This window comes from Podarcis vaucheri (assembly GCF_965113315.1).
Source record: "Podarcis vaucheri genome assembly, chromosome: 9".
Taxonomy (NCBI): Eukaryota; Metazoa; Chordata; class Lepidosauria; order Squamata; family Lacertidae; genus Podarcis; species Podarcis vaucheri.
The window spans coordinates 4,720,746-4,734,021 of NC_138767.1; the positions used below are offsets into that span (position 1 = coordinate 4,720,746).

General features: G+C 47.4%; 1 protein-coding gene across 2 annotated transcripts in view; it reads left to right on the forward strand.

Moving 5' to 3' along the window:
• Positions 1–13,276, forward strand: part of ADAM33 (ADAM metallopeptidase domain 33) — a 105,532-nt gene that overhangs the window by 22,495 nt on the left and 69,761 nt on the right. For both annotated transcript variants that reach the window (XM_082236364.1, XM_082236365.1), the window contains exon 3: positions 8,174–8,250. In XM_082236364.1, the coding sequence (XP_082092490.1) occupies positions 8,174–8,250 (77 nt within the window). The remainder of the gene's footprint in view (positions 1–8,173; positions 8,251–13,276) is intronic.

Below are 13,276 nucleotides of genomic sequence, written 5' to 3' on the forward strand. Positions count from 1 at the left end.
CTGACCACTGGTCCTGCTAGCTAGGGATCATGGGAGTTGTAGGCCAAAACATCTGGAGGGCCGAAGGTTGCCTAGGCCTGGTTTAACTCATAGTTTAAGTCTTCTTTCCTGAATATTTCAGCAATCAGCTTTACCAAGGGTGGATTTACATGCAGAAAAAACACATGCTGTAAATAAGTCAGAAATTAAACCATTATAACAAAAGAAGAAAAAAAACGATATGGGAAAATTGCACAATTTTTTTGGGCTCTCCAGCGCCATCTGCTGTTGCATGTTTAAGGTAAAGGTACCCCTGCCAACGCGGGACGCGGGTGGCGCTGTGGGTAAAAGCCTCAGCGCCTAGGGCTTGCCGATCGAAAGGTCGGCGGTTCGAATCCCCGCGGCGGGGTGCGCTCCCGCTGCTCGGTCCCAGCGCCTGCCAACCTAGCAGTTTGAAAGCACCCCCGGGTGCAAGTAGATAAATAGGTACCGCTTACCAGCGGGAAGGTAAACGGCGTCCCGTGTGCTGCGCTGGCTCGCCAGATGCAGCTTTGTCACGCTGGCCACGTGACCCGGAAGTGTCTCCGGACAGCGCTGGCCCCCGGCCTCTTGAGTGAGATGGGCGCACAAACCCCAGAGTCTGTCAAGACTGGCCCGTTCGGGCAGGGGTACCTTTACCTTTACCTTTACCCCTGCCCGTACGGGCCAGTCGTGACCGACTCTGGGGTTGCGCGCCCATCTCGCTTAAGAGGCCGGGGGCCAGCGCTGTCTGCAGACACTTCCGGGTCACGTGGCCAGCGTGACAAAGCTGCTCTGGCGAGCCAGCACCAGCGCAGCACACGGAAACGCCGTTTACCTTCCCGCTATAAAGCGGTACCTATTTATCTACTTGCACTTAAGGGTGCTTTTGAACTGCTAGGTGGGCAGGAGCTGGGACCGAACGACGGGAGCTCACCCCGCCGCGGGGATTCGAACCGCCGACCATACGATCGTCAAGTCCTAGGCGCTGAGGTTTTACCCACAGCGCCACCCGCGTCCCTTTCATGTTTACAACACATTTAAAACACCTTTTTGACTAATGTAGCTGAGTCCCCAGGGTCCACAAGTTGTAACGTTAAGAGAGAAGGAGGAAAACCTTTCTCTCTCTGCTTTTTCCATGTTGTGGAAACTTTATAAACGTTGACCTTGTCATCTCTTCCTCGCCTTTCCCTCTAAACTAAAAAGTCCTGAACACTGTTTCCCTAGGCTCTCTGCAATTCACGTCTCAGAGCGCGAGAGCCCAGAGGATTCTGGGAAATCAGTGTGCGCGCACGAGTGAGACTGTGCGAGTGTGTGTGTGCAAATGCTTCCCTCTCCCTTGCAGTCTCAAGGTCAGCTTGGCTTGGCCTTGAGCTCAGGGCTTAGATAAGTGACCAATAATTGCTTCCTTTTTTGCTTTTCTTTGGCTTGACCCTGCGGCAAAGGGGCCGCCTTCTGCCAGGGACGGATTTAACTCTTGGAGGTGTGAAAAATCCCCAGCGTTGGTGGTGGAGATCTAGGGCGGTTGCAGGACTCGCACTGCCGTAAGGGACAGGAGTGGAACGTCGCCAGCAGGGCTAAATGCCAAGGGTGACATGGAGGGCTGTGCTATGCCAGGAATGGGGTGGCGAGAGCGAATTCAGTGTCGTTTTCTGTGGCACATCTGATTCCGATGGGCAGGGCTCAGTGGCTTTCTCCGTCTCTCTGTGTGTGTTTGTGCAATGTGTATTTGTGTGCGTGCATTTTGAAACCTTGGCAAGCCCATCCTTACCGAGTGGCTGGCATTTTGAGAGGCAGCGCCATGCAGTGGTTGGAGTTTCCGACTTGGACCTGGGAGCGACCAGGGTCTGGAACATGGGTAGGCAAAGTAAGGCCCGGGGGCCGGATCTGGCCCAATCGCCTTCTCAATCCGCCCGCGGACAGTCCGGGAATCAGTGTGTTTTTACATGAGTAGACTGTGTCCTTTTATTTAAAATGCATCTCTGGGTTATTTGTGGGGCATAGGAATTCACTTTTACAGTGGTGCCCCGCAAGACGAATGCCTCGCAAGACGGAAAACTCGCTAGACGAAAGAGTTTTCCGTTTTGGAGGTGCTTCGCAAAACAAATTTCCTATGGGCTTGCTTCACAAGACGACAATGTCTTGCGAGTTCCTGCTGTTTTTTTTTCCTCCACCCCTTTTTCTAAGCCGCTAAACCGCTTATCAGCTGATCCGATCAGCAGATAAGCTGCTAAAAGCCACTAATAGCGCTAATCCGCTAATCCGTCAATGGGCTTGCTTCGCAAGACGAAAAAACCGCTAGACGAAGAGAATCACAGAACGGATTCTTTTCGTCTTGCGAGGCACCACTGTATTTTTATTTTCAAAATATAGTCCGGCCCCCCCACAAGGTTTGAGGGACAGTGGACCGGCCCCCTGCTGAAAAAGTTTGCTGACCCCTGGTCTGGAACCTCACTCAGCCATGGGGTTGACCCTGATCTCAGTCATTGCCTCTTAGCCCCTCCTCCTCCTGCTAAGATTTCCAGCAATTGGTAATCGGAATATTGCTGTCTTCGGCTAGGGAGACAGAGCCGAGCCGTCATGTCTGATAGCCATCAATAACCATTAATTGATCGAATCCCCTTGTAAAACCATCTAACTTAGTGGTCATCATTGCCTCCTGAGGAAGTGAGTTCCGTAGTTTAACCGTACTGCATGAAGAAGGGCTTTCTTCGCAAGGGATGCACAGTATAATAATAATAATAATAATAATAATAATAATAATAATAATAATAATTTTATTTATACCCCGCCCTCCCCAGCCAAGACCGGGCTCAGGGCAGCTAAAACAAGATTAAAACACAACATTAAAATGCAGCCTCAATTCAGTAGAAACTCAAATCAAAAACTTTTTGGGGATGAAAACGTCAAATCTTCACCAAGGCCAACTATCCAGACTTGTCCTATGTGGGCCAGAAAAAAGCCAGGGAAGTCCCCAAATAGGAGTTCCATCACAGAAGGAAAAAGGAAAAGAGGGGAAGGGGATCAAGTTGATTCCAAGCCAAAGGCCAGGCGGAACAACTCTGTCTTCCAGGCCCTGCGGAAAGAAATCAGATCCCGCAGGGCCCTAGTCTCATGAGACAGAGCATTCCACCAGGCCGGGGCCAGTGTTGAAAAGGCCCTGCCTCTGGTTGAGGCTAATCTGACTTCCTTAGGGCCCGGGACCTCTAGGGTGTTGCTGTTTATGGACCTTAAGGTCCTTTGTGGGGCAGACCGGGAGAGGCGGTCCCGGAGCTACGAGGTTCCTAGGCCGTGATAAAACCATATTGGCTCTTTCTCTGCACTGCAGAAACCTTGCTCCTGGGCCTTCTCCCTCTTCCCCTCTCTCTTTCCTGTGAAAACTCTTCCGCAGGCCAGCCTGGGCTGCCAGACGCTTGGCATGCCTTGCGAGGCTGACTCAGTCCTTTCTCCTCTTGCGGTTATTTTTTATTTTTAAACACCTGTTTGTCATCTGGTGCCTGGAAGCCGAAGGGCCTGTTTTCAGTCTCGGCTGGGGTGATGCATTTTGCAGTCACCCGGAGGTAGCGCAGGAAGCCGCGAAGGGTTGGGCACCCCTTTCATTAGAGAAGTGTGCGGGTGCACAAGAGAGAGAGAGAGAGAGAGAGAGAGAGAGAGAGAGAGAGAAAGAGAGAGACTCGCTTGTTTCTTTCCAACACACTGACCTTGCATGACCTTCGACGAGTAGCTCCTGTTGATCTTCAGTGAAAAACATGGGAATGCATCCTCTCTCCCCAAATTGCAGCATTCTGGATTTGCATGGCGACCTGTTAGGTGCACGGCAGCCCCTCTGTCCCAAATCAGGGTCTGTTAAAGCAACATGCAATAAACATGCATGCCCCTGAGTTGTCATATACAGTCATAGCTCATGTTACGTTTGCTTCAGGTTGCGCATTTTCAGGTTGCGTCCCGCGGTGACCCGGAAGTACCGGAAAGGGTTACTTCCGGGTTTTGCCGCTCCCGCATACGCAGACGCGCAAAATGATGTGACACGCATGTGCAGAAGCTGCGAATCGTGACCCGCGCGTGCGCAGGCACGGGTTGCGTTCTTTTCAGTTTGCGAACGGGCCTCCGGAACGGATCCCATTGGCTACCAAAGGTACCACTGTATTGAGAAAGGGAGAAAAAGGCACTCTGTCTACACGGTGCATCATTTTCTATACTTCTCCCACCTGTTACTTGCCTTCCCTCTAAACCAGGGGTCGGCAAGGTTTATAGGCCATGGGCCGGATCACTCCCACAGAGATCATCCGTGGGCCGGACTGGTGCAGCGTGATGTCGTAAATTGTGTCTGCGCATGTCCGTGGCGCCGCAAATAGCTTCTGTGCATGCCCAGTATCAGGGAACTGACATCAGAGCGAGAGGCTAAGGGGAGGCTCACAGATGATGCTGGCGAAGGACCCAGCAGCAGGGAGAGAAACAGCTCAGTGGAGGGGGAAGCTAATCAGCGCAACACCAGGGAGAAAGGGGGGCAGATGGGGGAAGCGGAGAGAGGGCTCCAGGACTCTTCACTGGATATCAGTGAGGAGAGCCCAGGTCCTCCGCTGCCCACGCCCTCCCTGCGCAGAAGACTCCCGCGCAGTGAGAGGAGGAGGAGACTGGGTGTCAAACAACTTTTATGTTGGAAGAGGTTCAAGAAACGCCCACTGACGGGTTCTGCCAGCGACTGAGGCAGCCGCGATGAGCAAGGGCTGTGCAGTCAGAAAGGTTTAACAAGGCAAATTAGCCTAGAGAGGCACCAGTTTACGCACGAGTAACTCATAGCCATTACACCCAGACACCAAAGATGGTGCCTGCGCAGAAGTGATTTTCGGTGTCTGGACATGTGCAAATGTGATTTCCGGTATCTGCATGTGTGCAGACGTGATTTCTGGCACCGCTTGGCGAGTCCCAGTGCTGTGCTGCACTGGTTTAGCGCAGCGTGCAGGGGACTCCCTGAACAGGTGGCTCGGTTCAGGGGTGGCTCGTGGGCTGGTAAAACAGTCTTCGTGGGCCGCATCTGGCTCATGGGCCACACGTTGCTGACCCCTGCTCTAAACTGAAAAAAAGCCCGCGTGCTGTCACTTTGCAGGGGACTTCTTGCAACTGGTGTTTATACATAGTTCCTATGCAAATTTGTGCCCTCTCTTTTCTCGCAAAGCATAACTGTCTAACTTTGGCAGGTACAGTGGTACCTTGGGTTAAGAACTTAATTCGTTCTGGAGGTCCATACTTAAATTGAAACTGTTCTTAACCTGAAGCACCACTTTAGCTAATGGGTCCTCCCGCTGCCGCCGCGCAATTTCTGTTCTCATCCTGAAGCAAAGTTCTTAACCCAAGGTACTATTTCTGGGTTAGCGGAGTCTGCAACCTGAGGCATATGTAACCTGAAGCGTATGTAACCCGAGGTACCACTGTATGAATATTCACCTCCATGCCTGCTCTGGGGTCTTGGTGGAGCACAAGCTTAACACGAGTCAACAGTTTGTGATGAAGCAGCAAAAACAGCTGACATTATTCTAGGCCGCATCAACAGAAGTATAGTTCCAGATTGAGGGAAGTACAGTGGTGCCTCGCAAGACGAAATTAATTCATTCCGCGAATTTTTTCATCTAGCGAATTTTTCGTCTTGCGAAGCACGGTTTCCCATAGGAATGCATTGAATATCAATTAATGCGTTCCTATGGTCAAAAAAAGGCCAAACAAAGCCAAATTTGGTACAACAAGAGTTTATTAAGTGCTCTTTAAAGTCACACATACTGTAAAGAGCATTTCAAAATTCAAACCCAGATTTTTTTTAAAAAAACAGCAGAGTGGCCCAATGGTCACAGAAAATCATAAAAATGCAGGAAAAAATCCACAAGCTTCCAGATTCTTGCAAACCCCTCCCCAACTGTTCCCCCAGCCACCCAGCACACAGAAATTCAAATCCAGATTTTTTTAAAAAAAACAGCAGAGTGGCCTAATGGTCACAGAAAATCATAAAAATGCAGGAAAAAAACACAAGCTTCCAGATTCTTGCAAACCCCTTCCCAACACCAAGTCCTTGAATTCCAAACACCCCAACCCAAAATCCAACCCCCCCAAAAAAAAGTTTTCAAAGCTTAACTTACCAAATGGCTGCAAAAGAAGTTTTGGAAAAGCTTCAAAAATTACCAAAGTCTTAAAAAACATCAAAAAAGGCTACTATGTACACTGCGTTCTATGAGTTGCTCCTCAAAGTCAAGTCGCAACTGTATTAACGGTGTTAAGAAAAAGGAAACAAACTTGCAAGACATTTTCGTCTTGCGAAGCAAGCCCATAGGGAAATTCGTCTTGCGAAGCAGCTCAAAAACGGAAAACCCTTTCGTCTAGCGAGTTTTCCGTCTTGCGAGGCATTCGTCTTGCGGGGACCACTGTAATAGTACCACTCTTTTCTGCCATGGTCAGACCGCACCCGGAATACTGTGTCCAGTTCTGGGCACCACAATTTAAGAAGGAAGTTGACAAGCTGGAAGGTGTGCAGAGGAGGGCGACCAAGATGATCAAAGGTCTGGAAACCAGGCCATATGAGGAACGGTTGAAGGAGCTGGGCATGTTTATCCTTCTCCCTCGGAAGATGGTGGACTCTCCTTCCTTGGGGGTTTTTCAGCAGAGCTTGGATGGTCCTCTGTCATGGATGCAGGGGCGTCTTACCCATAGGCGCTAGGGGTGTGGGGCACCCAGACACTGGGCTCTCAGGGGCGCCAGGCCGAGAGTCCGGGGCCTGAGAGTTGAGTCTGGGGAAGAGCCCACCCATTGGTCGGAGCGCCGCAGCGGGCTCTTCTGCAGTGGGCAGCCTTGCGCCACCAGTTCGGAGGCGACTGAGACAGGAAGATGCTGGGGTGGGTGGCCGACTCCGCCCTCCTGCCCGCCTGGGACTGGGCAACTTGGGTGCGTGTGTGCTGGGTGGATCTTTGCACCCTGGCACCACATATGCTTAAGACAGCCCCGCATGGCTGCTTTAGCTGAGATTCCTTCATTTATTTTTTCAAATTTATTTAATCGTTTTTTCAATACAGACATCAGCCACAAAAAACACATACAACAAAAACCACAATAACACTAATAATACAATTTAACAATTCAGATTTGAGTACTGATATACCCAGAATTACACCGTTTTAACACTATTTCCCCACCTCTCCCCCCCTACTTCCCACCACTTTCCGCCTTATTGCTTAAGTATTCCTTCCAGATTTCTTCATATTTATCCATTCTTAATTTGTGTCGATATGCAATTCGTTTGTATGTAACTAGTCTGTCCATGTTGTCAATCCATGTGCTCAATGGCATCTTTTTGCGGCTCTTCCAATTCATCAAAACAAGTTTTTTTGCTTCTAATATGGCACGGTATACCCATTATTTTTTTTGACCCCTTGTAATCTCCCACGTTTCTGGTATATAATTTAGAATTAGATTCAAATCCCCTAAATAACTGTTTCTTTTTATTACTCTTGCTATATATATCCTTACCTCGCACCAAAATGACCTTATCACCGGGCAGTAAATCATCATATGTACAGTGCTGCCCTGCAAGACGAATGCCTCGCTAGACGGAAAACTCGCTAGACGAAAGGGTTTTCCGTTTTGGAGGTGCTTCGCAAAACAAAATTCCTATGGGCTTGCTTCACAAGACGAAAATGTCTTGCGAGTTCCTGCTGGTTTTTTCCCCTCCCCCTTTTTCTAAGCCGCTAAGCCGCTTATCAGCTGATCCGATCAGCAGATAAGCCGCTAAAAGCCGCTAATAGCGCTAATAGCGCTAATCCGCTAATCCTTCAATGGGCTTGCTTCGCAAGACGAAAAAACCACTAGACGAAGAGAATCACAGAACGGATTCTTTTCGTCTTGCGAGGCACCACTGTACTAAGTTTGCATTTTTACTTCCACATCTCCAGCAGTTGTCTGCATTTGTTATGCTAGCGGAGGTTATCTAGAGATTGGGGGGGCGCTGTCTGTGCCGGGCAGCTGACACCCAAATCTCTTCCTCCTTTCTTTCTGTGTCAGGTGTGCTGGCATCAGGAGGCTACCTGCCTGGTAGAAGTTTCCCATCCTTTGCCCAGAGTTGGGGAACTTGCTGGAAGCTGGCATCAGAAAAGGTGACCAGTGTGAGCTGATCTCTCCTTCTCTCTCTCTTCTGCAGCCTCCATTTCCTGCCCGTGGAGAGATAGCGGTGACCGTGGAAGGCAAGGATCTTCTTTTGGTGCTGGAAAGAAACCAGTAAGTATCACGTGCCTGTCGAAGAGCCCACTTACTAGGAACTCCCAGAGGGTCAAGATCCTGCACCCAGAAATTCCAGAGCTCTGAATACATTGTGCCAACGGGAGAGGAGTTGTGTACCTTGCGGAATTTGTTCTGCTCCTTGCCGGGCATGAAAGGGGCCGAGAGCCGAGTGCTCCTGTGTTCGAATCCTGCTTGCAGACATCTGGATGGCCACTGTGAGAACAGGATCTGGACTAGGTGGGCCATTGGCCTGATCCAGCAAAGGCCCTTCTTGCAGTCTTAAAAATGTGCTGCCGAGGGTGTGTTTCGGGGAATGCAAAGTTGGTATATATTTTTTTAAGTGTTCCGGCCCAGGACGTGACACCAGAGCTTCCAGAAATGGCTGGCTCGCCCGACATACCTTGCTGTAACACCCTGTTGCAAAAACACCAGCTCCTTTTGATTTGAGCCACGGCTCAGAGCTCTCAGCATGTTCCTTGCAGAAAGTTGAGCCCTCGGCTGTAGCAGAGATGAATTCCTGCTGCGTCTGGGCTGGGACATTGGTGGGCTTTGCCAGGCAAGTTTCTCTGGCTTCCTGAAAGGATAAGATCAGACCAAGGGCCCACCTGGTGCCGAATCCTGTTCCCACAGTGGCCAAAGGGAAACCAACAAGCAGGATTCGAACACAAGACCCCTTTCTCCTCCTGCGGCTTCCAGCAGCTGTTATTCAGAAGCATTCCTGCCTCCTCTCTTCCATAAATCTGTCAAATGCTTTTTCCAGCCCTTCAGCCTGATGCCCATCGCTGCATCCTGTGGCAGGCAGTTCCACAGTTTATTTTTTTTATATAAAATTTTTATTGGTTTTTCACAATTTATATAAACACAAACAATGCACAATACAGACAAACAAACACATAAACAAACATGTATAATTTCAAATCCTTTTTTCTTAAACCTTACTTCACCGACTTCCCCATACCTCCCCTTTCTGCATCCCAATTTCCAAATTTGATTCAGCAAATTCTCCCCCTTGATTTTATCTAATTTTCCCTTATTCTTTTCTTTTACTTAATCTTTTACAGCTGTAGTCCCCTTTTTTCTATAACCTCAACATTTTAGCATTCATTAATTTTACAATATTTCTTAAGATAAATTTTGAATTTCTTCCAATCTTCTTCCACTGTCTCTTTCCCCTGGTCTCGGATTCTGCCAGTCATTTCGGCCAGTCCCATATAGTCTATCACCTTCATCTGCCATTCTTCCAGAGTGGGTAGGTCTTGTGTCTTCCAATACTTTGCGATGAGTATTCTTGCTGCTGTTGTAGCATACATAAAAAAGTCCTGTCTTTCTTTGGCACCAATTGACCGACAATGCCCAAGAGAAAGGCTTCTGGTTTCTTGGGAAAAGTATATTTAAGTACCTTTTTCATTTCATTATATATCATTTCCCAGAAAGCCTTAATCTTCGGGCACGTCCACCAAAGGTGATAAAAAGTACCTTCAATTCCTTTACATTTCCAACACTTATTATCAGGCAAATGGTAGATTTTTACTAGCTTGGCAGTTCCACAGTTTAACCCCTGACAAATTCACAGGTGGTAGACATGCCCATTTTCCACCAGCAATGTCTGGGCAACACGATGACCATGTACATACACAATAGACAATCTTTATAGAATTCCTTCAGACCATAAGAAGTACAAAATGAAATCTTTAGTCCCAAAGTCTCTGAAAATCTCTAAATGAAGCGAGGTACCAGACTTTATACGATGAAAGACAAGCTGTGAAGCTTTGTGTATTCAGCAAATACGATGTTCAACACTGAACGGTGATTCTGGATATTGACTACTGTTTGGTAGAATTCTTCATCAGTGTGGTGGGAGGATATAGAATTGCTTCATAAGCCCATCTTATTTTGAATGAATGTATGTCAATGAAAATATCGAATGCTGTGGAACAGTGCTCATGTAATAATGTAGTCAATGCCCATTTTTCCAAACTGAGGATGGGGATCCTTTTCACCCCAATGGATCCAATTCCTCATGGACTAACTTCTCAGGGGCTTCCGCCGTGGTTTTAAATTTTTTAAAAAACATCTTTATTGAAAGTTCAAAAAGTACATGACTATGTGTGCACTAAACATTTTGCAACGTAAACAAAAACTGAGAGGAAAAAAAGGAGAGAAAGAACCCGTGTAGAAGGGAAAATGAAGGGGGAAGGGGGAAAACCCCCAAAACTGTATATTTTACAAGATTGTTATTGTACTTCACCAGATCTTAACCCATTACTGTATTTGTAAGAATGGATTCCAAATATCATTGAATTTGTCTGTGGCAAGTCTGTCTTTCTGTGCAAGTTGTTTGTATGTTGTGAGTTTGTATGTCTTCAAAACTGCAGAAGGGAGTCACATTTTTATTTTTCCAGTTCATCAGTATCAGTCTTTTTGCTTTGATGAGGGCACAGAGAGTCCACTCATATTGCCATATTGTCCTTTGCTCCGCCATGTTGGTTTTGGGCGGGTGTAGTGAAGTTATCATTGTTAGAAAAATCATTCCTTGGTCAAGAAGAAGAATGTGGCCTTGTGGGTATTCTGTCAGCCGCAAGGACCCTGGGAAAGGGAGTTGTGTATCTTTAAAACCCAGACTTTCTGGCTCCTTGCCATGAGAGGTTTATGGGAGGAAAGGGGTCCCTGATTAATGGAAGGTTTAACACCTGGGTTGTGGGTGTGAATCACTTCTTCCTCCCCTCCGGTTGTTTGTTTTCAAATTGCTGAGAATTGGGGATCTGGTTAATTTCCACAGGTGGGAGGAAGATTCTTTGATTAAGGGTTCAAGCCTAAATTGACCCAGCTGCAAAAGAATGAGCTGATCAAATTAAGACCCTTGATTGGCCAAAAGTTACGACGCAAAGTCAGAATTGTGAATAAAAGATCAAGGGATGTTTTGTTCATGGCTAGATGCCATTGCTTGCTCTATGCCATTGCTCTGCATTCCGCAAAGATGCCCGGCTGTAAGCTCCATCGTTAACAGCCGTTTCGTCCTTTTGAAATGGAAATCCTCTAACAGCTCCATTATATAACAACTTGAAAGGACTCTTGACTATTCTAACCGTGTTCTCTTTGTGAGTATGTACGAGCTAGTTATAATGTACAATGTTCTTGTTTTCATGTTTGTAAGACTCTTAAGAAGTGCCTGTGGTTTTTCCACAAGTTTTCAGTTTTCTTTTTAAAATAAACTTTTAATTTAGAACCTGTTGGTGTGTTGGTGCCTTTTCCGGGGAACAGCTAAATCCAAGCCTTCTGCTTAGTCACGCTATACCGAGTGAACTTCTGCCTGCAAGCTTGTGGATGCAGCTTGTAAGGAGTGGGGATTGCCAGGTTAATTGGACACACTCTTCTCCCTGGGTTGTGTCTCTGGGATTCCCTGAACTAAAGGGAGTGGTGGCAGCCTTACCGGTGTGATTTCAGTCTGTGTTTGAAAAGTAACTTCCCTCGCCAACCTATTCCAGAAACCTGAATTGGCCGGAGAGCAGAGTCAGGGGATGGAGGGGTAGTGTGGGCGAGTGGAACCGTTACTACAGCGGGGCTAGAGGGAAACGAGGGCGGAGCCACGGGTTGCGTTGCTGCAGTGGATGGAGCGAATCCCCTTTGAGGAAAGCACTGACGCGTTGGGGCCCTTTTAAGTTTAGAGCAGGGGTTGGCAACCTAAGGCCCGTGGGCCACAAGCGACCCATGGGGGTCGTTTAACCGGCCCACGGACCCCCTCCACCTGCTCGGTCGGTTCCTGTGCACCGCCTTCCGGGACGCTGGCCGGCTTCCCATTGGCTGCAGGAAACTCCTGCAGCCAACGAGAAGTTGCGCACGCCTCCTCCGTGCCGGAAATAGCGTTTGCCTGCGGGACCGTGAACCGGCCCAAGCCACAAAAACTTTGCCAACCCCTGGCTTAGAGAAACTGCAAGTTAAGAGGAGAATCCTAGAATCATCGTGGTGGAAGAGACCCTGAGGGTGATCTCAACTAAAGCATGATAGAAGCTTGCAAAATGATGGATAAGGAGAAGTTTCTCTCCCTTCTGTCGTAACACGCTTGAATTTTGGAGCTTCCGCGGCAGACGACACAAACTTTGCCCCCATAATGCAGTGTTGTTGTTTTTTTTTGTTTAATTATTTTTTATTAAAGATTTTCTTGATTTGCAAAAGTGTTTGCAATGTCTCTCTCTCGTATTTCCCCCCCCCCATGTAACATTTTTACAAATCAGTTTCATTTGTTGAGACATTAGGAAGAAAAGGGGGAAAGAGGTGGAGGGGTGGAAGATGGGTGGGGTCGGGTGGCGATGTTTCTATTTTACTCAATATATGTAGGGTTTGGTGTCAGCGTTGCTTGTGCAGGTTCTTTGCTGTTCGCTTGTGTTCCTTTGGTGGTGAGAGAGGTTGGGGTTGGCCTAGGGTGTGGTTGTTCATTTCTGGTTGGCTGTGGTGGTCTTTGTTTTCATGTGTGAGTGGGGTGGGTGGGTGTTTTGGATCAGGTTAGCCATAATGATTTGTATGCTGTTGGTGGATTCTTGTCATTGTCTTGTTGGGCTGTGTATGTGATAAAGGGGAGCCATACCAGGGTGAAGGTGTCTTCTTCTATTTGACCTCGTGTCAGTTTCAGTTTATTGGTTAATTTTTCTATTATTTCCCCCCCCAAAAGATATTTATTAAAGTTTTTTAAAATATAACAGTTAAAAAAATTTAAAAAATAAAATACAAAATTCAACATAAAAACAGTTAAAAAACAAATAATTTTCCATAACATATCTTCCTTACGCTTATTTCCCCAGACCTCCTCATACCTCCCTTCTTTGTATTCCACTTCAATTTGTTAGTTCAGCAAATCCTTACCATTAAACTTCTACCCATTTATAAACCTTTTTTTTTCGTATCTCCTAAAGCATTACAGCTGGAAACCCCTTAGTTTCTATCCAACATCCTTCTAACATTCATTATATTGGTTAATTTTTCTAGTAGGGTTGTTCCCCATACTATTTGGTACCACTGGTCCATGCTT